We start from the raw sequence: 23,518 nt of genomic DNA on the forward strand, positions 1-23,518 counted from the left end.
GTGAAGCTATATATATATATATATATATATATATATATATCGCAGCAAAACAAAATATTGCAATATCAGATTTTTACAATACCGTGCACCACTATAGCCCATACACTGTTAAACCCAAAAAGTTAAGGTAACTCAAACCATTGAGGAAAATTATTGAAACAAACCATTTAGGTTCATAAACTAATCCTACACTGAAAAAAGTGTTGCATGCAAAACGGTTGCAAACAATTCATTTGTGTTGAATTTAAACAAACAAATTAAATTGAGCAATGTTCAACTTAATTTGTTTGTTGAAATTCAGCCCAAATAAATTGATTACAACCACTTAACGTAAAAAAATTGAGTAAATCCAAGGAATCATCTTTGAATAATTTTTTTCAGTGTAATGAGTACTGTGAACTTAATCCATTTGAGTAAACGAAGCAATTTGAGCACAGAAAAACCCAATAAATAAAGAACTCAACCCAACTGAGTACTGTAAAACCCAATAAGTTAAGGTAACTCAAACTATTTGAGGAAACTGATTGCAACAAACCATTTGATTTAAAAAAAAAAACTAATTTATATGAGTACTGTGAACTTACTCCATTTAAACTGAAGAAATTAGGTATTTAATTAACTCATTACTATAGGGCCAGACAGAATCTGCGACATTTTTAGCAATTTCTGTGCAGAATTTAGTTGAAAATCTGCAGGTTTATGCAGAATGATTTTGGGAGTATCATAACTAAAAACTTAATATATGAAATAAAAATAATACCTTTTTAACTTTTATTTAATGTTTACAATGCAAATCCAATTAGATCCACTTAATTGGTAATTAAAGCAAGTCTCTCATATAATATATCTACTAAAAGACAGAAAATATTACTCTACAAACTGTATTGTAAATAAATCAGATGAACATTTTCATATGTTTTAATAATATTAATGAAACTAATTTAAAAACGGATTAAATTTTAGTTTACACATATTTACACAAGTAATTAAAAAGATTCAATGATGTGCTAAAAATCTGTGGAAATCTGCGGATTTCTGTGCGGGCAGATTCCGTCTGGGCCTACTCATTACCTTTAACACTGAGTTCAAAACTCTTTTCAAATGAGTAGAATTAACTTTCAGTAATTTTTTACTGTGTAGATGTAATGATTTTTATAGTGACTGACTATACAGCCTGTATATCCTATCTCCCTACCTCAACCCAACCTCTAAATCCAAACCTCACAGGAAACAATCTGTTCTGAACAATCTGAAACACATCAGTTCTTGAATCTATTATGGTTTTCAGCTGAAGAACCATTCATTTTGTCTGCTGAAACCATATGTTAACAAAATAGTTCATAACTTACTTGTAGTTGTGCTGTTACTAGTAACATGGCAGTCAGTTGTGCTCAGAAATGAAATGTGTGTTCCGCCAATAAGAAAATAAAGGATTTTAATGTGAACAGATGTACCTGAACAGCCTCACCGTTTTGTCAATACAAATTTCAAAATTTTCTCCTTCTTTTTTTTTCTTCACTCTGAAAGGATGTGGGTCTCTTTCGCACCCCTGAAATGCAAGCGTCAATCAGTAGTGTTGTTTTGAGATCAATATGATTTGGTGAACTCTCCGGGTTGGAAAAAGAGACGGCAGGAACAGGTGTAGTTTCAATACAGCGCTCATTATCCTTGAGTGATGACCTTCAGTGGCGTATACTGTACTCTCTGTAATCATCCTTCACTCTCCATCTCTTTCTCTAAATGCTAACTGGAGCCTTTCAAAGCGGCCAGTGAAAGGCAAAATTGGCCTATTGAAGAAGTTTATTAGAAATTGATCTACTCTTTTCAACTCGCGCACGAGCCGGGGGACTTCGAAAACTTGTGCGGACATGACACGATCACTACATGCTGGCATTCAGACCACGGTCCAGCTTTATTTCAGATGTTTTATAATGGCGAGGTCAGAGAAGCGAAAGCTGAAGAGTCATATAGCTTGTATGCTGTTAATTATGGTAATGTGTGAACTGATTGATGTGGGGGTTGGATTTATTACTGTGTACTTTGGTTTTTGTGCGTCCAGTCACTGGTGCTGAGCCATATTGATGTTTATATTGAGGTATGTTCATCAACGATGTGCTCAAGGTTATCTCATAGTGAGTTCTGCCAAAGTTGTTCATGCAATCGTTAAACTTCGAGGAGCAAGAAAAGAGATGCTGGAGAAAGAAAGGATGACTTCATCTGACTGTAGGGAAATAAAAACATATGGGTCATTTCCCCTTGCAAATAAACTTTAAATGTTTAATGTTGGTAGAAATATGCTTTTATCAAAGGTGGAGGCTTTATAATGTTACAAAGGTTTTTGTTTTAAATAAGTGATCTTATTTTGAGCTTCTGTTTATTAAGGACTCCTGGATAATATGTATAAAGGTTTCTAGAAATGCAAAGCAGCACAGCCTTTTTTTCAGCATTGAGAATAATAAGAAATTTTCTGGAATACAAAATCTAAATATGATAATGATTTATGAAAGCACATGTGATACTGAAGAGTGGAGAAATGATGCCCTCACAGAAATAAATAACCTTTTAAATACAACAAAACAGAAGAAATTGTTTAAAATTCTAAAAATAACTCAAATGATTACAATTTACACAATTTATAAACAAATGAATGCAGATTTGTTGATCATCTATTAAACACATTAAAATAATCCGACCACAAACTTATGAAAAACATTATTTAGTCGGGATGCATTTATAGAATATTTTGGGCCAAGTAAAATTTTGACAAAAGACTGGACTCATTCTGATAGCAATACTGATATTTGTCACTTATTCACTTATTTGAAGATTTGACATGAAAATAGACATTACACTACTTTGTCTTGTTTTCTGAAAACATTATACACTTATATTACATTTTACACTTTTTTATAGTTTTAAGCACAAACTCATTGTTTTGACATCTTTTTTCTTTTTGTTTCTCCAATAAATGTATCCTGATTTGGGGTTGACTGATATAGATATATATATATATATATACACGCATACAAACATATGTATACACTCACTGGCCACTTTATTAGGTACACCTGTCCAACTGCAATTTCTAATCAGTTAATCACATGGCAGCAACTGAATGCATTTAGGCATGTAGACATGGTCAAGGCGTTTTGGGATTTTCATGCACAACCATCTCTAGGGTTTACAGAGAATGGCCCGAAAAAGAGAAAATATCCAGTGAGCGGCAGTTCTGTGGGCACAAATGCCTTGTTGATGCCAGAGGTCAGAGGAGAATTGCCAGACTGGTTCCAGCTGATAGAAAGGCAACAGTAACTCAAACAGTAACCACTCGTTACAACCGAGGTATGCAGAAGAGCATCTCTGAACGCACAACATGTGGAACCTTAAGGTGGATGAGCTACCGCAGCAGAAGACCACACCGGGTGCCGGATGGTAGGGTCAGAATTTGGCATCAACAACATGAAAGCATGGATATATTCTGCCTTGTATCAACGGTTCAGGCTGGTGGTGGTGGTGGTGTAATGGTGTGGTGAATATTTCCTTGGCACACTTTGGGCCCATTTGCACTAGCATCGTGTCAACGCCACAGCCTACATGAGTATTGTTGCTGACCATGTCCATCCCTTTATGACCACAGTGTACCCATCTTCTGATGCTACTTCCAGCAGGATAACGTACCATGTCAGAAAGAAATCATCTCAGACTAATTTCTTGAACATGACAATGAGTTCACTGTACTCAAATAGCCTCCACAGTCACTAGATCTCAATTCAATAGAGCACCTTTGGGATGTGGTGGAACAGGTCCATTCACATCATTGATGTGCAGCTGACAAATCTACAGATTTTAGCTAAATAGATTTTAGAAAAAAGGATTTTAACGCAATGACCAATATGTTGAGGATTTTAACTTGATTTAAAAAACTTTCTTCTTGCTGATAATTTAATCAGCAGTCAGTATACTGTTGCATCTTTAGCATTTACCTTAAAAAACATTATTTTGATTTAAATTGACCACAGTCTTAAACACACAGGAGTGTCAGTATCTAAAGCCACAGTTACAAATGGACCCTCTTTAGCTGCAATTTTGCTTATCATCCAACAATATATTTCCGTGAGCCGGGTGAAAAGGATCCAGTGTCCATGGTGCTGTTATTGTAATCTGGTCCATCTAAACGGCTGCGTGTGTTGATCACTCACTGTAAGCGGAGTCAAAGGTCATGTGCTATAAGAGCTATCAGTGACATCCAGAGGAAACCGAGCCGCTGTTTCTTATGGTCACCCACTGACCCCTCATTAACCTAATCTCCCCCACCTAAAAATAATCACCAAACCCTGTGTGTCTGAGAGACAAAATGCCTACGGATTGCCGTTTGCATCAGTGTGTTGCGCGCACTAAAAGATTTCTCGCCTAACAGTGTAAAAGGATTGGCTTTTTTGGCAGAGGTCTCGGGTTTTGGCTCTGCGCCTCACAGAGAAATGGCAGCTTTTCCACAGCCCCGCAGAGAAATACTGCCACATTTGAAACAGAGGAGCCACAGCCGTTTAAAACAGTCCATCAACCATAAAGTCATCTTTGTGTTAAGGTTACTCTTCAGAGAAACTGCATTATTATTATTTTTTTCCACTAAACACATTAAAGTTGCAGGGTCAGAGTTATTGCTCAACTCAAGAAGAGCTGACTGAGATGTGCAGGACTCACCGCTGTCATAATAGCTCATACTGGGCAGCTCTTGCTGTTTGGCCACAGCACATGTGTGTTTAGTGTGGCAAATTATTCTGAAGATCAATTATCCACTATTATTATTTTAAGATCTCAATTTAAAGTACAGCGAAGATAAAAGACTTCCACTGATTTTTTTTAAATGCCTCGTTTTTGAATGGCTGTTTTGATTTATTCCATTTAAAACTGTGCATACTTCCCTGTTAAAGGCTTGTGATTTGCTTTATAATATGAAATTCTCCTTTTTTCTTTTAATTTATGTGAGAAACATTGGTTTTACATTTTCACCCAAAGACTCCCTATTTTAACTTGTTTCTTATTAGCTTGCTCTTTATTACTACACATAAAGATTAAAGTTTTCATCACCGTTTGCTCACACTCGAGTGTTTCTAAACTTTTAAGATTTCTTTTAAATACAAAACAAGCTATTTTAAAAAATGTTGGCAAAAAGCAACCATTGACATAAATGTGAACAAAAAATACAATGAAAGTCAATGGCTGCCTTTACAATTCAAAACATTCTTAAGAATATCTTCTTTTGTGTTCAACTGAAGAACGAAACTTAAATGGGTTTGATAAAGAGGAGGACGAGTAAATGTTGACAGACTTTTCATTTTTAGGTGAACTATCTCATACTTTAACCTAATCACTCTACAGCAACCAACTAACATAGGAGTAATAAGTATTTAATTACAAGTTTGTTGAAATACAACAATTTAGGAACAATGGGTGGAGTGTTTACAGAACATAGATGCTCAATAAATGATAGATTTAACTTAATTTATTTTAAAACTATACACAGACTTTATATGTATAAACGTGAGCCACATAAAATCTTTCCTGAGGTTTTGCCTGATTGTAATAAATGCAAAGCTGCAGAAGGTACACTGATACTCTTATTATAATTGTAGTAAATTGCACAGTTATTGGAAGATTACTGTATAGCTGACATGCTTTCAAGTGTATAAAAAAGGGAGATTGTTCCAGATCCAAAGCTTCATGCTTCATTGGGAGTTACTTATGAACTTTCCCATAGGAGATTTGAATATCAGTCTATCTCTTTGTCTATGGTTCTTTAAAAAAATAGCTTTTACTGAGGTGGAAACTCAATCTGCTACAAGTGAATATTATCTAAATAGAGAGATTATAATAAATATGATCTATCTATTCTATCTATTCAAAATAAGATGAATCTATTCAAGAAAACCTGGAAAACCTATAGTAAATAACCTGACAATATGATCACTCAAATCAAACCCTGTGTATCATAATCTATTTATTTACAATATACATTTCAGCTGACTTATTTATATTTTTCAGTTTGTCGTGTGATATAAAACCTGTGACCTTATTTGACTGATTATTATTATTATTATTACTTCTTCACTGACAACATATCCCTGACAATTCTAAAGTACACAGTCTAAAATTGAAAGAACAGTGAAGATCACATGTGCAGAGGTAAAACTTCCTCTGCACATGTGATCTCCACTGTTCTTTCAATGTTAGACAGTGTACTTTAAATTGTATGCTTTGCTAGAAAACCAGTTAAAGTGTTGCTTTTTCATAAACACAATAATGTGAACATTGCTTTTGTAACTTAATTTTGACATGTAAAATGTAAATCAAATATATTTAAATCTTGTACCTTTCTAAATTCTGTTTTAACATGAATTAAATAAAGAAAATATAGTCCAAGTATTTGCAGAAATTCCCTTTATTTAGTAAACTAACAAGCTCTGGACACCAAATATATTTCATAGGTAATTGATGCTATGACAATCTGTACTGTTAATCTGACGTCTTTCCATGGCTGAAAAACTGACTGATCAGTTATATGAGAAATGAGATGCTCATTCATGCTTATTTTGTGCTATAACTAGTAGTAAAGAGGAATAATCCAGTTCATCTGAGCTCTGCTCTCCACCAAAAAAAAGTGTTAAAACAGATTTATAGTTTGAGTTTCATGATAAAGTGTGCAGAATTTAAAAAATGAGACTTTGTTTGTTATCAAGAGGAACAACACAATCTTTCTTGCCGTTATTAGACAGGTTACACATTATTTATAATGTAAAGATGTTCTTAAAATACTAAACCTTTTAAGTAAAAGACTGATCTTTGGATTTAAGAATGGTATTGATTTGTTAAAATGAAGATTTATAAAACTAAAAGTTTGAAATGAAGCTTTGCATGGCAAGTGGTTAAAATAACCGTGTATTTGCATAAACATGCTGAACCAAAAGACTCAACAAAACATACCTGTAGATTCAACCAAGTGATCATCATATTTTTTTAAATGTTTTGAATAATTATCTATTTGCTGACAAAAAACATATGCTATTTGCTGTATAAAACTCAAGTGGTTTGAAGGATAGTGCCAAAGTATAGAGATTTAAACTGACAACAAATTAGTATTTAGGGGCTGCACTGTAATCCTTAAATTGAGTCTTTTAAAATGTCATCCAATGATTCTTGTTATAAATAATATGCCTGACTACATATATTTTAGTGAGTGCTATCTTCTGTAAAAATGTATGATGGTCTTAATCTGTTGCTCAGGGAAATAATGACATTAAGCAGGGCGTATTTTATTGATCGATAAACAAGCAAAAAATAAAGCATGAAAGCACCATTTGCCTTTAAACTATATATATATATATATATATCCATATATATTAGTGTGTATGTATATAAGTGTGTGCGTTTGTTCTGATTTACCCAAGACTTGAGCTCTCTCCTAATGCCTTTTTAAGTACTACAGTAAAGTAACCACTACGGCTAAAAAAAAAACGCCTTTGTAAATGAGCGCAGGGAGTCCATCTGTATGTAAGAACTGAAACAATTAGAGAGAAAGCTACTTATTATTCACAATATGAGTGCAAGCTTACTCACACCAGGAGCTTGTCACTGCAGATCACAAACTAACCGCAAACACGTGCTCAAAACCAGTCAAATCTATATGCTCTGTATACAGCAGCTCTGTCCAAGCGCTATACAAATGCATTCATTCATTGATTTAGAAGGACACCATGTACTGATGCTTGCAAAAAAACAAAAAGAAATCGTCAGAAACAACTTGAGTACATTTGAGACAGTAAGTTGGAACTCAGTGTTGAGCTGAGCCAAACATACCATGCGTTCAGTAGTAAACATGGAAGATGCACTGAAGCAAGCCTTTTCAGACAGTACAAATTATGGCGCAAAATTCTGCCAGGAACCTATGCATGCATAAAAGTGAGTCTGCATGTACCACTAAAAAGAATTGGAAAGAGTGAGAGACAGAGGAACAGACAGCATTTATGAGGCAGACAAAAGAGGACACAGAAACGGGAAGCAAGTTGCAGAGCGAGAGCACCCAGTGCCGTGAAAACGTGGCAAAAAGCCCCGTCCCATTACAATGTCATTTCAGCCCGGCACAGTCTTTAAGTAATAACACTCAGTGGGGTGTGTCATTATCAGCTGTAACCCCGCTGCCCCCAATCCGTCACGCAGTCCTCAGGGCAGCTACTTCAACTGTCAGCCACTGTCCACGCGGACTCCATCCACTCCTACAGATCCAAATCGCGCCACTCAACATGCTCCCATATCCCTGCCTGTCTTTATTTTAAAAAAGGGGAGGGGGGGCATACAGCCAAGAGCAACAAAATCAATGACCAATCCATAAACATCAACTTCTTTTATTGTTGTTTCTTTCTGTCTCTCTCTCCCTCTTTCAGATGTAAAAGCAACACAATCAGACACAGTCCAAGTTTATCCCATCAGAAAATACAGAAGCACAGTGGGACTCCAGCAGCGATAAAACACAAACAATTCTCAGGCCTATTTTCTGACCCCTGCTGAGAGGAAGGGCACCTTGTGAGATGGGTCAAACTAGATGCGAGGAAAAAGTAATTTACAGTTAAAGTTGTCATTCTTTTTGTAGATGCGCGAGAAGTTGTTTTCGAGGTGCATATTTGATCTCAGGCTGAGAAATGGGAGAAAGCCAAATGAAAACTGAAAAAACAAAGACTGATCAGAGGTAGATAAATAGGTTTTTGAAATTGCATACAAAAAAATCTGCTCCAAATCTTTATGTCAGAATAAACAACTTCTTGATTTTCTTTGTGATAAATTACCTATTATGCACTAAGTGTTATCATTTGTGTTCACATCTTTAGCTCACAAGATATTAGCTATGAAGGGCTTGTTATCAAATTCATATGCTTTCCTGCATTTGTCCAAGAAACACTATTTCACCATCAATCTTTTTGATTAAATAAATGTATCATTTTTTAATTGTTTACTTCATCAGAATGGCATGGTAAATAAAAGTACCATCAGAATGGTAAATAAAAGTACCATCAGAAAGGTAAATAAAAGTACCATCAGAATGGTAAATAAAAGTACCATCAGAAAGGTAAATAAAAGTACCATCAGAAAGGTAAATAAAAGTTTTGTCACTTGCTATGTGTAATTATGTTGGGGGGGGGGGGGGGGGGGTCATGTATATGATGCGAAAAACTTTAATGGTCCTTAAACAATAGTCATCCTTGTGTTGTTCACAATCAGAAGTTAAACAATAAAATAATTGATTTTGGAAATGTTTGGTACTCCAAAACTAAATTTTACCAAAATCTCATTTTGTTTGAGATATCAACCTCAAATTTGAAACTTGAAGAGATGTTTTTGTTTTTCTGTGTTTTGCAGTAAAACTTGTTTTGGGAAGTATGCATTTTAAATCAGATTTGACAATGATAATTCTGTGTGTTGTTTATAACAATCAGCTGCATAAAAACATTTTTCCGCTTCAATATGATCTACCACAGGGTGTCTGCAGGGTCTTAAAAAGTCTTAAATTCGTCAAAGTCAAAAACAACATTTTAGAGTTGTTGGCCTTAAATCATTTTACAGGTCTTAATTTGTCTTTTTTTCATGTAAAGCTGCTCAATCGGTATAACCAACAACCCACTTAATAAAAAGGTTTACCAAAAGTTACATCTTTTAACTTTATTTACCAGTTTGGTTTCATTATCTTACAATACTTACAATAAGATTTCTTTGTAAATATGTGTTTGAATTTACTTACTTGGGCAAGTAAACATTTTCCACTGGCCATTAGAAAACATCCGTAGTGTTTTTTTTTTTCTTTAAGTCTGAAATTTCCTTCATAATGGTCTTAAAAAGTCTTAAAGTTGCAGGCCTTAAATCATTTTAAACAGGTCTTAATTTTACTTTGTCCATCTAAAGCTGCTCAATCAGAACAAACCAACAATCCATCTAAAAAAAAAAGGTTTACCAAAAGTGACATTTTTCTAAACTCTATTTACCAGTTTGGTTTAATTATCTTTCTTACAATAACATTGGTTTATAAATATGGGTTTGAATTTTAATGGGGCAAGTAAACATTTTCCACTGGCCATTAGAAAAATCCTTAGTGATTTTTCTTTAAGTCTTAAACTTCATTCATAATGGTCCTAAAACGGTCTTAAAGGTCTTAAATTTGACTTGATGAAGCTGCAGAAACCCTGTATCAATTATCTTTAAAATACATAAAACCTAAATCTGTGTTGCAAAACATGTACAACAAAAGATGTATAAAAGTTTACCTTGGACATTTCGTTATCATGTCTATGCTCAAGAGGTATATATCATTAAATCTCCAAAAAAAAAAAAAACAAGATAATAAAAATCCGTCATTTTTGGAGCAGCAGAAGGTTAAACTTGATCAAGCCACGCGAAACCTTTATGCGAAGGCATGCTAAAAACAAAAGTCGAAGAGGAAGAAATTTACAGCGAAAATTACAGGCTATAACTACTGAGTACTGCTACTTTTATGTTTTTTCAAATATTTTTAATATCTTAGCATGTATCGCTCATGACAGACCAACAGAGAACATGCGGGTGTTGTGCATTTCAGGACCTGGACAGCTCCTCTAAAACTTTTTGTGCGCGTGTCATTTATCTAAACTTGCACAGACTTTTGTTTTTCGTAAAATTATCAACTTGTGTGGGAAAATCAAGAGTATTTTAAAATCCCTTCCTGTTCGCACAGACTTCGGCGTACAGTAGTGTTGTGTTAGAAGTGAAGGAAGAGTGTATTGGGAGAGAACAGTAGCATTGCAGCTGCGCTGAGCTGTGAAATTCGCCGAACAATTGGGATCACTGTTCGTCTTCCTCTCGCCTTTCCCCTCAATTAGCATAGTCCGTTGTGGTTGATTGACTACCATAGCCGGGCCGGGTAAGTGCTTTTGTCCTCTAATCACACGAGGACAGCAGGGGTGACAGGACACAGGTGAGGCCAAGACTGCAATGGATTTATAGCATATTTATAAGGCTAAGCATGGGAACTGAAACATGCCTAAATCTCAGAGGCCTTTGCCATTTGTATAATTCAGAACTCAAAGTCAACATAATCTATAGATTGAGACAACGTGCTTACTTCCGAGTCCCAAACCTCACGCAAATCGACTTAACGGGACAATCCAGGGCACGGGAGAAAACGATTGTAAATGGGTGTTTGCGCCCTGCTGGTCTCAATTAGCCCTCGTTGACTCTGCGGCGGATTAAATTTGCCGCAGAAAGTAGAAGCGGGTCCTTACTCAGACTTTTAGTGGTATTTTGATGTCCAATAAATGAAAGGTGCTGCACTCCAAAAGTTTCATATTTCATAAGTATTTGTCTAAACCTAACTTGTGAGTATCTCGTGCATCATCATGTAATTGTAATGTGAAAACAAAGTTACACTTCTCAAGGTACAAACGAATGTTTTCCTAATACTCTCATCTTTATTGGCTTTTAAGGTCCAATGAAACATTTTCATTCCCAAAAAGTTTCTTCAAAGCCAATAAAGTAAAGAGGAGTGCTTTCCCCCAACGTCGTTTAAAGAACATTTTACTCTAAAGTTATTTGTGCAACCAAATAAGTTCATCTATATCATCACAGTAAAATCCTCTTTTTAGTTCATTTTGGCAGATTTACTGTTTAAAAAAAGGTTCCAGGGTTAGTAACCAAGTTCAATAGTCAATGACATAATTCATATTTTATTCCTAAATCCCAAAAGAACACAAACAAACTCACAAATAATTAATTTCTACATATACTCTATCCTTTCAGTCCCATCTGCAATAGCATATACTGTAAAAAGTTATATGATCAATTAGTCCTGACAGCATATGTTTTAAGTCATTGTAACTTATTAAACTAAGTTAATCATGTTCTAACTTAACTTTATAAGTTACGCTATCTATTTTAAGTCAGTTTAACATACGTTCAAGGACCCCATAAGGTTAATTTTATTCAGCTAACAAAATTAAGGCATCCAAAATGTTTTTTACAGTGTATGAACTGAAAATGCAAACTCAAATATACAAACATTATCTAAGTAAACATATATTTACTAAGTGGACTGAACGTTTTAATGGCGTAGTAGAGAGTATCCAAGTAGCTTAGTATGTTCTGTAATGTGTAGGCCCACGCATTTCCCCCCGCTGTGTTTAATAAGAAGAAGAAAAACAAAGCGCCGTGGTAAATCAGTGTTTATGATTTTGATAAAAACACGCAATATGAAGTATCACAAAAAGAGCGTTTATGTTATGATACTGTAAGCTTCTTACAAGGTTACAAGAGAAAAGACAGTGGGCCTTTTTTTGACTAAGCTGTCCACAACAAGAGCTACCGCTGGGTAAACTGAGTAAAAATGGCGAGTTATTAAAGTTCTGAGAGGCAACAGGAAGCGATGGAAATACTGTAGGCAGATGCGTCGCCGCGCCCTGATTATTATTCCCGCCTGTCGCTTTGCTGTAATGAGCGCGCGGCCGACTGTTGGCGCGCTGATTACCGGTCCTTGGGGATCCTGTGTTTTTCCTGAGTAATTGATAGTTAGACTCCGCTCTAATTAAATACGCTGTCTGCTTCATTGATGTAGATTTTTTTTCGCACCAGGGAGAATGAATTGGGCACGGTGAGGCAGAGCAGGCCTTTACGTTTTATGAATCGTCGTTAACCCTGAACCCCAGTCTTTACGTGGGACTACAGACCGGACTGTTCAGAATGCATATGGCAAAAATGAACACAGAAATATGTGTCTGATTCTAACAGCACAGCCGTTGTCCTGAGGAGACTGGGCATCAGTTTAATGGGCCTTCGGAAAGTTTCTCCTCTTTTTTTCGCTCGCAAGGGAGAGGACATTTAAGGTGTTCTTTTCCCACCAAATCCCTGGCCGCTTCCCGGGACTCTTTGCTTTTTGTGTGGTCTCCCGGCTTGTCACTATAACTCTGAAGGGTTGCCCCGGTTTCCCGCACACCTGCGTGGCTGCCCGGTCCCTTCAGGAATTCGCTGGGGCTTGTAATCAGCTTTGTGGAGCCATTGAGTGCACGGCTCAGTGAAACTTCCCAACCTCACAGCGCGCTGGACCGCTGAATGGGAGTCACAGCGTGGGGCGCCTCTCCAAGCAGCGGGCCTGCCAAATTCCAGCAGAGTCTCTCACAATCATCCTTACACAGACCTCTCTGCCGAACACGAGGGCGAGAGAAAGAGAGAGAGGGGGAGAGAGGAAGACAAAACAGACAGTTAAGGTTCGAACGGGTAGTTTAATAAACAAACAGTTTGCGCCTTGAAAATTCATGCAGCCTTCGACCGGCCAGCAAGCATAAGGCTATATTTTATTTATTTATTTAGATAAAGCAGTCTAGACTTTCTGAACAGCAGTCGGTTTATAATGGTAATTGAATTCTCAGTGATGCACAACAACATGAGAAAATCTCTGAAAAGCAATCCCATGGGTGCATCACTAAATTAGTCCAGTGAATTTGCTCTTCCTGAGCAATAATGACGCAATTCAGACCAAAAAAAGTCGTGGTGAAGCTTATGGGCTGATTAACATGCGATGGTACCCGGGCCCCTGCTCTGTGGTTAAAAGGGAACGTTGGCTTCGGTGGGAAACAAATAATTTGTAATTAGCTGAAAGACAGCAACATTTTTGGTGGATAAAAGTTTGAACAAAGTTGCCTTTTCGTGGCGTTCTGCATACATGCTTAAATTACTGCTCCGGAATCGCAGGCTGCAGAAATTACGGCGCAGCATCTCGCCTCTTGGAAGGGCGCAGGATTAAGAGGCAGCAAGATTGTTAAACATGTCAACGTGTAATTGCACGATAAGGCCCTCGCGAGGAATTTATTGGCCCAGTTGCTATTTCTATTCCTCCCTAATCTCGTTCAGCACATTCGTTCCGTGCAATCTGTCTCCGTAATCTTCTGTGACAGAGCAGCGACCAATAGCAGCGTACCGGGTTTTTTGGAGAAGGGAGAAAATATGCAGAGGCGTGATAAAGTGATGCTAATTATCCCCATTTAGGACAGCGAGTGCAAGAGATCGGGAGTTTTCGTACGAGCCAGCAGTGTTGATGGCTTCCCAGCACAGAATATATCGGTGGCTACAAGATAAGGGTATCGCACGTTGAGACGATTTATTGGTTCGAGTCCACCGCCACCCCTCCCACCTCTAACTCCATCCCATCCTATTCACCCATCCCACCCCGCGTGCCATCCCCTCTTTTGGCTGGGTAGAAAATTATTTTGGTTAAATTTACCAGAACGCTTCTCTTTAACCTGGCAAGTGCCGTGACTTGGTTCTCCGCCTCTCTATTTTCGGCGCTAATCCGTGTAGTTTTTCATCTGCAGATAAACACAAATGTCTTCCGAGTGGACATTCTCGTGTGCTATCAGCAGTGGAAACTGAAAGTGTCTTCAGAATCAGTTAAAAGCTGTTTAATAAAAGAAACATGGATGAAACCACAAAGAAAGACAACTAATTATAAAATAAAAAATATGGTCAGTGCATATGGAGATTCTTCGAGACGTTTTTAAGAGATGCAGCACTACATATCATGTTCCGTTTCATATCTATTTCAAGTGTGTGATGTAGAACTTGAAGGCCTCACATGCGCATCCCAACAAGAGAAAAAAGCACGTCTAGTACCACAATGTGTTGCGGCTTTGCACTTCTGACACTTGTTGCTAAACTCGCCCCAGGGAGACATCAGGTAATTGTAATAACCTTTGACTCTCTCTCCCAGAGGTCAGAGTCTCTGCTGGTTGATCCCCGGCTACTGTTAAACATCATTCGGTTTCTGCTTCAGATCACATTATGTTCAGCCACAAAGATTTTATAAGGTGTTTTTCACAGGGAAGCAATAAGATACAGCCCATACGACGAGAAGTATAATTAGTAAATAACATACGAAATTAAAACGTCCAACCCAATTTCATTTAAGACACTATACTATGCAAACATATGTTTTGATTATTTTGGTGGGCCTATATCATGTGAATTGTTTATGAAAAAGTAGTCTATAAAGAGAAACGTGGGCTCTTCTAAATACTGAAATCGCGTCTAGTGAAAAACCTACACGGAATTTTTCAATAAAAAAATCAAATGTTCCGTTTAACATTTGAAAGTGAATTGTAATAATTATTTTATCTAGCTATAAACAACGAATTTATCCAATCAAAATTAATCAAATGAACTATCATTAAGCGTTATACTTGATAAAAACACACGTTGACTAAACTTAATGGTAAATTTTAATAGATGACAATTTATAAGTTAACTCCATTTCAGAGCACGTAAAGCAAGGTGTCAATGCAACCCGTCTATATGATACACACATAATTAGCTTGTTTTCAGTAGGCTACTTAAAATTTTGCAACTTAGGCACCATTCAGAATCTACTGTGGAAATTAAATAGTGAAATAAGTACACAATTACAACGTAATTCAACTATTTAAATGATAAATAAGCAGAGACATAAAGACCAGTGCATTTACAGTAACAATAGGTGGCAAATTTGGAAAGTGACATTTACATCATTTAAGTACGGTATTCTAATAATTGCATTTAATACAATTCAATATTAATTATTTATGTTATCAGATTTATTTTTTAAAACTATCTTCGTTTTATTTTATTTTTTTACATTATTTTTCATATATTCCTAAGACTACGGAAGCCGCATTTATGGTAAAAAACACAAAGCAACATTAAAGGTCTGCGTGTCTGTGTTTGTGTGTACAGTATATAAATCAATGATGTATATTCATCACAAAAATATTCAAGTACCTATGATGGGACCGACTTAGAAATTACACTTTGATGTTTTTAAAGATTTCATTAGCAGCACGTTAAAGCCTGTGAATTGCACATTTAAATATGTCTTAAACAAAGGCTTAATATCTGATTAACATCCGACTTATAGGCCTAAAATGTCTTCAAACAACGAAGAGAAAGTGTCCACAAGACAGTATGGTAAACCAAACACATTAAATGACAAAATCTGATAAATAGGTAACAAAACTTACACCGATTTAGAGCAGAGTAACTTTTTCTCCAATTTTATTTAGACCATGAATCAACGCAAGGTTAAGATTTGAACTGGCAGTAATGCATGTCATAAATTATGTACAGCAGCAGTGACGTGCCAGTCTTTTGAAATATTAAAACTTATTCACAATTTACAAGAAATATTACAACATAAATCTGGTACATTAATTCACGTATACAAACGTTTTGGTAAATGTAATAAGCAGGAAACTCTTTATGGGCTCTCAAAAACATTTAATTGAGTTCTTCACGCTAGACTTTTGCCATTATCAACTCAAAAGTCAATCTGCACAGAAATTTAAATATTTAAAGAATAACAGTGTGTCGCATATTTCTTGGCGTGGCCAGAAACGCTGTCAGGATCATTTTTAAAGACGTCATATTTAAACAATGCTTCACTGAAAGTGATACATCTGATATAAGACCTCAGTTTCTCTCCGAACTGCAATCGAAACAATATTTACCTTTAATTTACAAGAACATCATAAAACATTCTGTACAAAAGTAGTTCAATGACAATCTAAAAAAAAGAGGTAAATATTTTTGGTGGAGTGTTTCTGAATGCGCGTTACCCATCGCTTTCCATCAGCTGTTTCAAATATGCGTCAGTGGGACAGTTCCGTTTACTCCGGCAGTCGTGCTCTGATAGTGCTGCGGTAAGGCATGCAGTCTGCTCTGCACAGACGGATCCCCGGACTCCCCGGTCGGTAAATACATGCTAATCATCTCTCTCAAGTCTCCGGGGCAGGGGCCTCGGGAGTGCGTAGTAACCGGGGGGCTTATATTGGGTTCAGACTTGACGAGCGAGCTCAGCGTGCCGATGGCGGCAGAAGTCGCGACGCTGGAGTTCTGATGCTGCGTGTATGATATCCCACCGTAGCCGGACGGGGAAGCGCTCATGTAGCTCTGGGAGTTCGAGATGGGGCTGTACTGGAGAGCAGTCATGTCGTAGCGGTGCATGGGCTGAGGGTTGTGCGGGTGATGGTGATGAGCATGGTGATGGTGAGAGCCACTGCCGGGGTGCTGGCTGTAAGCGAGCTGCGCCTCCTGCATCATCGCAGCCGCCGCCGCCGCTGCGGCCACCTGGCCGGAGTAAGTGCCGTTCGCCCAGCCGTTCATGTGCGCGTAGCCAGCGCTGGCCGAGCCTCCGTGACCCCCAGGACTCTCCAACCTCTGGCCGACCCCCGCAGGACTCATCCCGACCCCACCACCCGCACCGCCGAGCAAGCCGCCCGCCAACGAGTACTTGTCCTTTTTAAGCAGGGTCTTGGTTTTGCGCCTCGGTCTGTATTTGTAATCCGGATGCTCTTTCATGTGCATGGCTCGCAACCGCTTCGCTTCATCAATAAAGGGCCGCTTTTCAGCCTCTGACATCACCTTCCACTCAGCACCGAGTCTTTTGCTAATTTCAGAGTTGTGCATTTTGGGGTTCTCCTGAGCCATTTTTCGGCGCTGGCCCCGAGACCAGACCATAAAAGCGTTCATGGGTCTCTTTACGCGGTCTTGATTGGCTTTGCTGCCCGAATTTGGACCCGTTTGCCCCGGGTTCGTGTTGGTTTGGGGTCCCGGGGAATGAAGGTCCGTCTCCATCATCATGCTATACATTCAAGTGGCTTAAAAGTTCTCAACTAGCAGAGAAAAAGCATGAACTTTCGGCGCTCCGTAGTCCGCTTGAAACAGGTGCTTCACGAGCTAGTGGAGCTCCCGTGAAGTGTGGAATTCAGCTTATTCCCAGCCGTTTGCTGACTATTTCGGGCTCTCTTTTCGCTCCTGTAGCCTGTTTAGTGTCGTCTCCGACTGCCGCTTCACATCCACATTAATTGAACGTGCATTTGAGTTACTTTTCCTAGTGGAGTTGAAGAGTTAGTTAAAGCGGCGGCCATATGATGCGTTTTGACAGCGATTAAAATGAGCGAGCGGCCAATGGCGTTCCAGTGAGGAGCGATTTGCATGGAGTTCGGTCGAGTGACGTAGACAACGAGGAAAGAACTAGTAGGCGGGGTGCACGAAGGGTCAACACCGCCCCCTCTAAACTAGAGTAAATACTGAGGTAGCAGTTTGAGCCTCTTCAATGGTAGCAATAAATGAACAAGAGGACAAATGGTAGATTTTATCCATTTAGATGACATTACAAGATACGATCTAATTCTTTATAATAACTGTAATAGCTCCTATGCACCCTCGTGACGTCTTGCCAAATCTTTGTGTAAAAAACCGTCTAGGGTATCCAACCACTTGTAAGCCATGTTGATATTGTGTGTGATTCACAACTATTAAACGAAAGCAAAGAGGTCGAAATTAATTTCTCATAAATGGCAAATAAATATTAAAAACGGCAAATAGACCCTTATTTCACTTCGCATTCGATTACAGATTTTGGTCAAGAATAATACACACTATCGCACTAGAGCAAGTTATCTTTGAGTAAAATATATGGGCTAAATAGACCGTTTTAAGGGGTACACAACATGACTTTAAATTGAGGTTCTTAATTCGAGGATACTGCCGTCTGGTGGTGCACTGCTAAGACTTTGTTGTGCGTAAATTGGATCAGTGTAAACTGAACCCCAAAGTTTTTTCCCGCAAAATAAAAAGGTAATAAGGTAACATATTTGAATTGAAGGCAAACACGAAGGCGAGATTTGAATGAGGCCATACATTTGATTTAGCTGTAAGAACAATTGTTTCCCATGTAGGCTAATTTAACCGCAACACCGACCGAGAAAATGTTCATGAAATCCGTACACTTACACAAAACTTTGTGGTCCAGGGACAAGGACAAAGAGGATTCGTTTGAATATATTATGTAGTGATGTTAAATTTATATTATGTAGGCATGTTAATGTTTTTTAATATTTGAATCAAAAGCAAGAACGATAGGCTAAAGTTTCAAATAGATTTATAGAACAGTGTTTTTATTTCACAAGCAACACGGGTTTCATTTTTTCACATATTTAGTGGTCTACATATTGCCACTTTATTAATTATGTTGATAAAACAGTAAGTATACAAACTAATATATATTATGTAGTATAAGTCCATCAAAATATCACAATAATAGGTTTCATATGAAAGGTTTCGCAAAGTAGTTGTATTTTTCTTTTGTTTCAAATGTGCCCAGACTACAGAAAGTATTAAATATAACTTATAATTCCAAAGAATATAATGCTTATTATATTAGCAAAATACACATTTTATTTTTAGTTTTTTATTTCAACTATACAATTTGGCAAAGATATATGTAAAATGTCCATTTGAAATAATTGTAAATTGAATCTTTTCCTTAGTTTAATGGTAAAGATTATGCAGATTTAATAACACGTTTATTTATTTTTTTAAATGCATCTCATTGTCCTCGGGATTAGAGCGCTAAACCGCATTGTGACCCTCCCGGAACAACGCACCTTGTCAGTTTTCATTTTGCTTCAGTGTCGCGCTCTTCACAAAGTCTTTGTTTTGCGCGCGCTGGGGGCAATAGGGCACTGTTAGCGCACGTGCGAGAGCTGGGGTTAAAGCAGTTTCCCAAAACACAGTATTTTAATACAAATATTTTAAAAGATCTCCTTGCTAGAAAAAAAAAGCCTGAAAACTAAACATTAGGTGTCAGTTAATGGTTATCACAGATGTTTACGATCTAGCTATTTTGTGACAGGAGATGGGAGGTTGAACGAGGGGACGGGGATATAACATGCTCTAGGCTACATATTTTTGATCACATATTATAAAGAGAGCGAAAACTGATTATTAAAATTTACCGAAAAATAAAATATAAAATTACAATCATTAAAATAATAATTTCAATGTGTGTTTAACATTTTTATTTAAACTTTAGTATTTTAATATAACATAGAAGCGTCCAAAACTTAGACAATTTGTTGTAGACTTGCTTAACCTATTTGCTTGTTTAAGTCCTTTGTGTGGATCTTGTTTTGAGCAGGTTGACTTAACAAGGACTGTAGATGAAGGCTTTAAGACGAGGGCTTTAGATGAAATCCTTTTATACAAATGATAGTGACAATCTGTTGATTAGAACTCTAACTAAAAGTTTATTTCATATAATAGTCACACTAGCAACGTTATTTAATTTTTTAAACAGGGAACAAAAACTCAGACGAGATACTTAATCAAAAATAACACTCTGACTTATATCGGTGATTTATTATAGATATTTAAGCAACGAAATTATGTAAGCTAATTAATGTAAACATTTACAGTTTATTTATTTAAATACTATTTTAATTGACGGACCTGTGAGCTGGATTACCCTACATGTTCTTCTTTTAAAGCGTCAAATATAAAAATGAATGAAAGAAAAAAAGCTAAGCGGGTGAGTTCCCTCAGATTTGTTCTCGCTTAACACGAGCGCTTGTTATAATCTTTAGACAATTATTTTCGAGTCTTCCGATAAAATACGCCTAGTTACAAACACTGGACCGACCGAACACCAAAAGACATCCCCGGACTGTTGCTGTAAAAATGTCGCGTTGATATCTGTTATCCGATAAACAGCTACAGACAGCACGTCATGCGAGCTCCGTAGGCTACAACTGACGACAGTCACAGCGCTCCGTTATTACCGGCTTTCAGGCGCAGGTCGAGCTGACGGACCGAACTTCTGCTCCGCTCACGAGTTAGTCAAGCGACATCACTGTGTCAATATATCAAGTTTCTACATAAGAACATTCATTTACAGTCTCTTATTAGACACCGAAGAAACTCTTTCGCCAGAAGAGAATAGCTTTATCAAACTAAGTCTTGTTTTTAGCTATATGAAGTCCCTCATTTGCAGTGAGGTAAAATCGTCCTTACCGGTTCTATCGCTGTCCTAACTCAGCCAAAGCCACTCGCCAGACCGCCATCCTTGCTAAAAACTACACTTAGTGTGCCAAGGCCAGCCATACCCAGCTCCCAGTCCCACCACTCACTACACACTGAGGAGAGAGACAAGAAAATGAAATTTATTATAGACTCTAAAGACAATTTCAAGTTATTGTTTCTCCCGGCGAAAGGGTTCCTTCTTACATAATAAAGCCCCTTTTGTGTGACGCGGAACAATACAAAACAAGTATTCTAATAAATAGCCACTTTTTTGTTCCCTCTCGAGGATGAATGGAATTGAGCAGTTGGGTTTGAAAGCAGCTGCTCGCGCATTCAGGAGAAGGGGGCGGAGTTCTGGCGCGACGCGTCTCTCCTCCTTGGAAACGAACTTGAAGAAGGGACCGGCGGCGGCGGCAGCGGCATCTCCGCGGCTTCACTCCGCCGTCAGCACCGAAGGCTTGCCTCGGTGCCCCTTTGCGCGCAGGGCTCTGAAGAGCATTACGCTCAATAACTTTAATTAACCCGGTCATTCTCACTCTTCCTACTCATCCGATTTGTCTGAATTATAAGGATATTCGTTAAAGACAACACTTTAGCTAATTGCTGCCACTGAACAGGAAAATAAAGTTTACTGCATGCACAAAAATAAGATATCTGCACAATTTGTTTGTACTTTGTTCATTTGACATTTTTTTATTCCGTCATTTAAAAATCATGTCCCAAAAAGTTTTCAGTCTTCATGATCCCCATGTTTAAACTTTTTTATCCTCTTTACTGGATACAGACAAAGAGCAGGGAACTCTTTTGTATGGTCTGGGCTATTATAACTTGGCATATTAACTAGCTTAGTGTTATTTACCTTCTACAGCCATTATAATAATTATTAATGTCACATATTCTCTTTTAGTAACATATTTATGTGATATACTACATCTAATGTTAACTTTATGGTCTATATATATTGTTAACAATGAACAACAGAGTTCTGTCTGTTAACAGTGGTTAAATACATTAGATAACATGACAAATACTTTAAGGGATGTAATCATGATAATAATTTCAAATTTAGCAAACTTTATTTAAAAAAAACTGAAACACTGTATTTATTACTAATATAAATATATATTGACTAAGCTAATAACATAAAAATATAGCTGAATGTTTATTAAGCACTGTAATTAAATCTTTAAAAAAAACAAATGTATTTCCCACTGTTAGTAATAGTTATTGCATAATTATAACTGACCATATTGTAAAGTTGTATACCAAATAATTATTAAAGTACAAAATCATGTATGTATTTACATGAAGTACTTGATGTAGTAATGTTAAAAAACAAATTTAATTGAATACCATTTCACTGAATGTTTATTATCATAGTTTATCATGGTACATTTTACTGTAAAACTTTTTAAAAAGTTTTTAAGAAAAGATATAAATGTTTTACATTAACACTAAATAGTTCTACTTTAAAAAATTGATGTGTTACTAGCATTTCTCTTTTAAAATTTATGCACACCTTAGATGTGCATAAGTGTTTTTTATAGTTAAACAACCGTTAAACCTAAGTGAACAAGTAATTAATGAATATTAAAAATGAAGTCATCATTTCACTAAAAACACTACTGTACTGAAAGTAAAACAAATCATTTTAAACTTGATACACGGTTGACAAAACTTAAAGTTATTATCTTATCTATCTATCTATCTATCTATCTATCTATCTATCTATCTATCTATCTATCTATCTATCTATCTATCTATCTATCTATCTATCTATCTATCTATCTATCTATCTATCTGTCTGTCTGTCTGTCTGTCTGTCTGTCTGTCTGTCTGTGTCTGTCTGTCTGTCTCTGTCTGTCTCTGTCTGTCTCTGTCTGTCTGTGTCTGTCTGTCTGTGTCTGTCTGTGTCTGTCTGTCTGTCTCTGTCTGTCTGTGTCTGTCTGTCTGTCTGTGTCTGTCTGTGTCTGTCTGTCTGTCGGTACTTATGCAGTTATTGACTAGGCTGTAATTATATATATATATATAATTACAGGAACAGGCGACGCAGTGGCGCAGTAGGTAGTGCTGTCGCCTCACAGCAAGAAGGTCACTGGTTCGAGCCTCAGCTGGGTCAGTTGGCGTTTCTGTGTGGAGTTTGCGTTCGTGTGGGTTTCCTCCGGGTGCTCCGGTTTCCCCCACAGTCCAAAGACATGTGGTACAGGTGATGTGTCCATAGTGCATGTGTGTGTGAATAAGTGTGTATGTGTTTCCCAGTACTGGATTGCAGCTGGAAGGGCATTCGCTACATAAAACAAATGCTGGATAAGTTGGCGGTTCATTCCGCTGTGGCGACCCCAGATTAATAAAGGGACTAAGCCGAAAAGAAAATGAATGAATGAATAATTACAGGAACAACTTGCACTATAACAAAATAAACGTTTTCATCAATAACTGCATGAGTAAAGCACAAATGTGTTTCTAACAGCCCTCTGATGTCATTCAGGGCTCCTGGGCAGCAGCAGCAGCGTCTTGTGACCACATGTTTCTGACAGGCTTTTATAAGTGGAAAGCTGTTGTGTTGTGGCTCAGAAAAACTCACAGAGAAACACATCATTGCCATCTGATGGCACACACACAT

At 37.3% G+C, this 23,518-nt stretch overlaps 1 protein-coding gene across 1 annotated transcript; it reads right to left on the bottom strand.

Moving 5' to 3' along the window:
• Positions 1-16,087: 16,087 nt before the first annotated feature.
• On the bottom strand, positions 16,088-18,177 carry sox1a (SRY-box transcription factor 1a). The gene has a single exon (XM_056465113.1). The coding sequence runs from the start codon at positions 17,680-17,682 to the stop codon at positions 16,672-16,674; it is 1,011 nt and encodes a 336-aa protein (XP_056321088.1). The 5' UTR covers positions 17,683-18,177; the 3' UTR covers positions 16,088-16,671.
• Positions 18,178-23,518: the final 5,341 nt, after the last annotated feature.

Source organism: Danio aesculapii, chromosome 9, assembly GCF_903798145.1.
Source record: "Danio aesculapii chromosome 9, fDanAes4.1, whole genome shotgun sequence".
NCBI classification, from domain to species: Eukaryota; Metazoa; Chordata; class Actinopteri; order Cypriniformes; family Danionidae; genus Danio; species Danio aesculapii.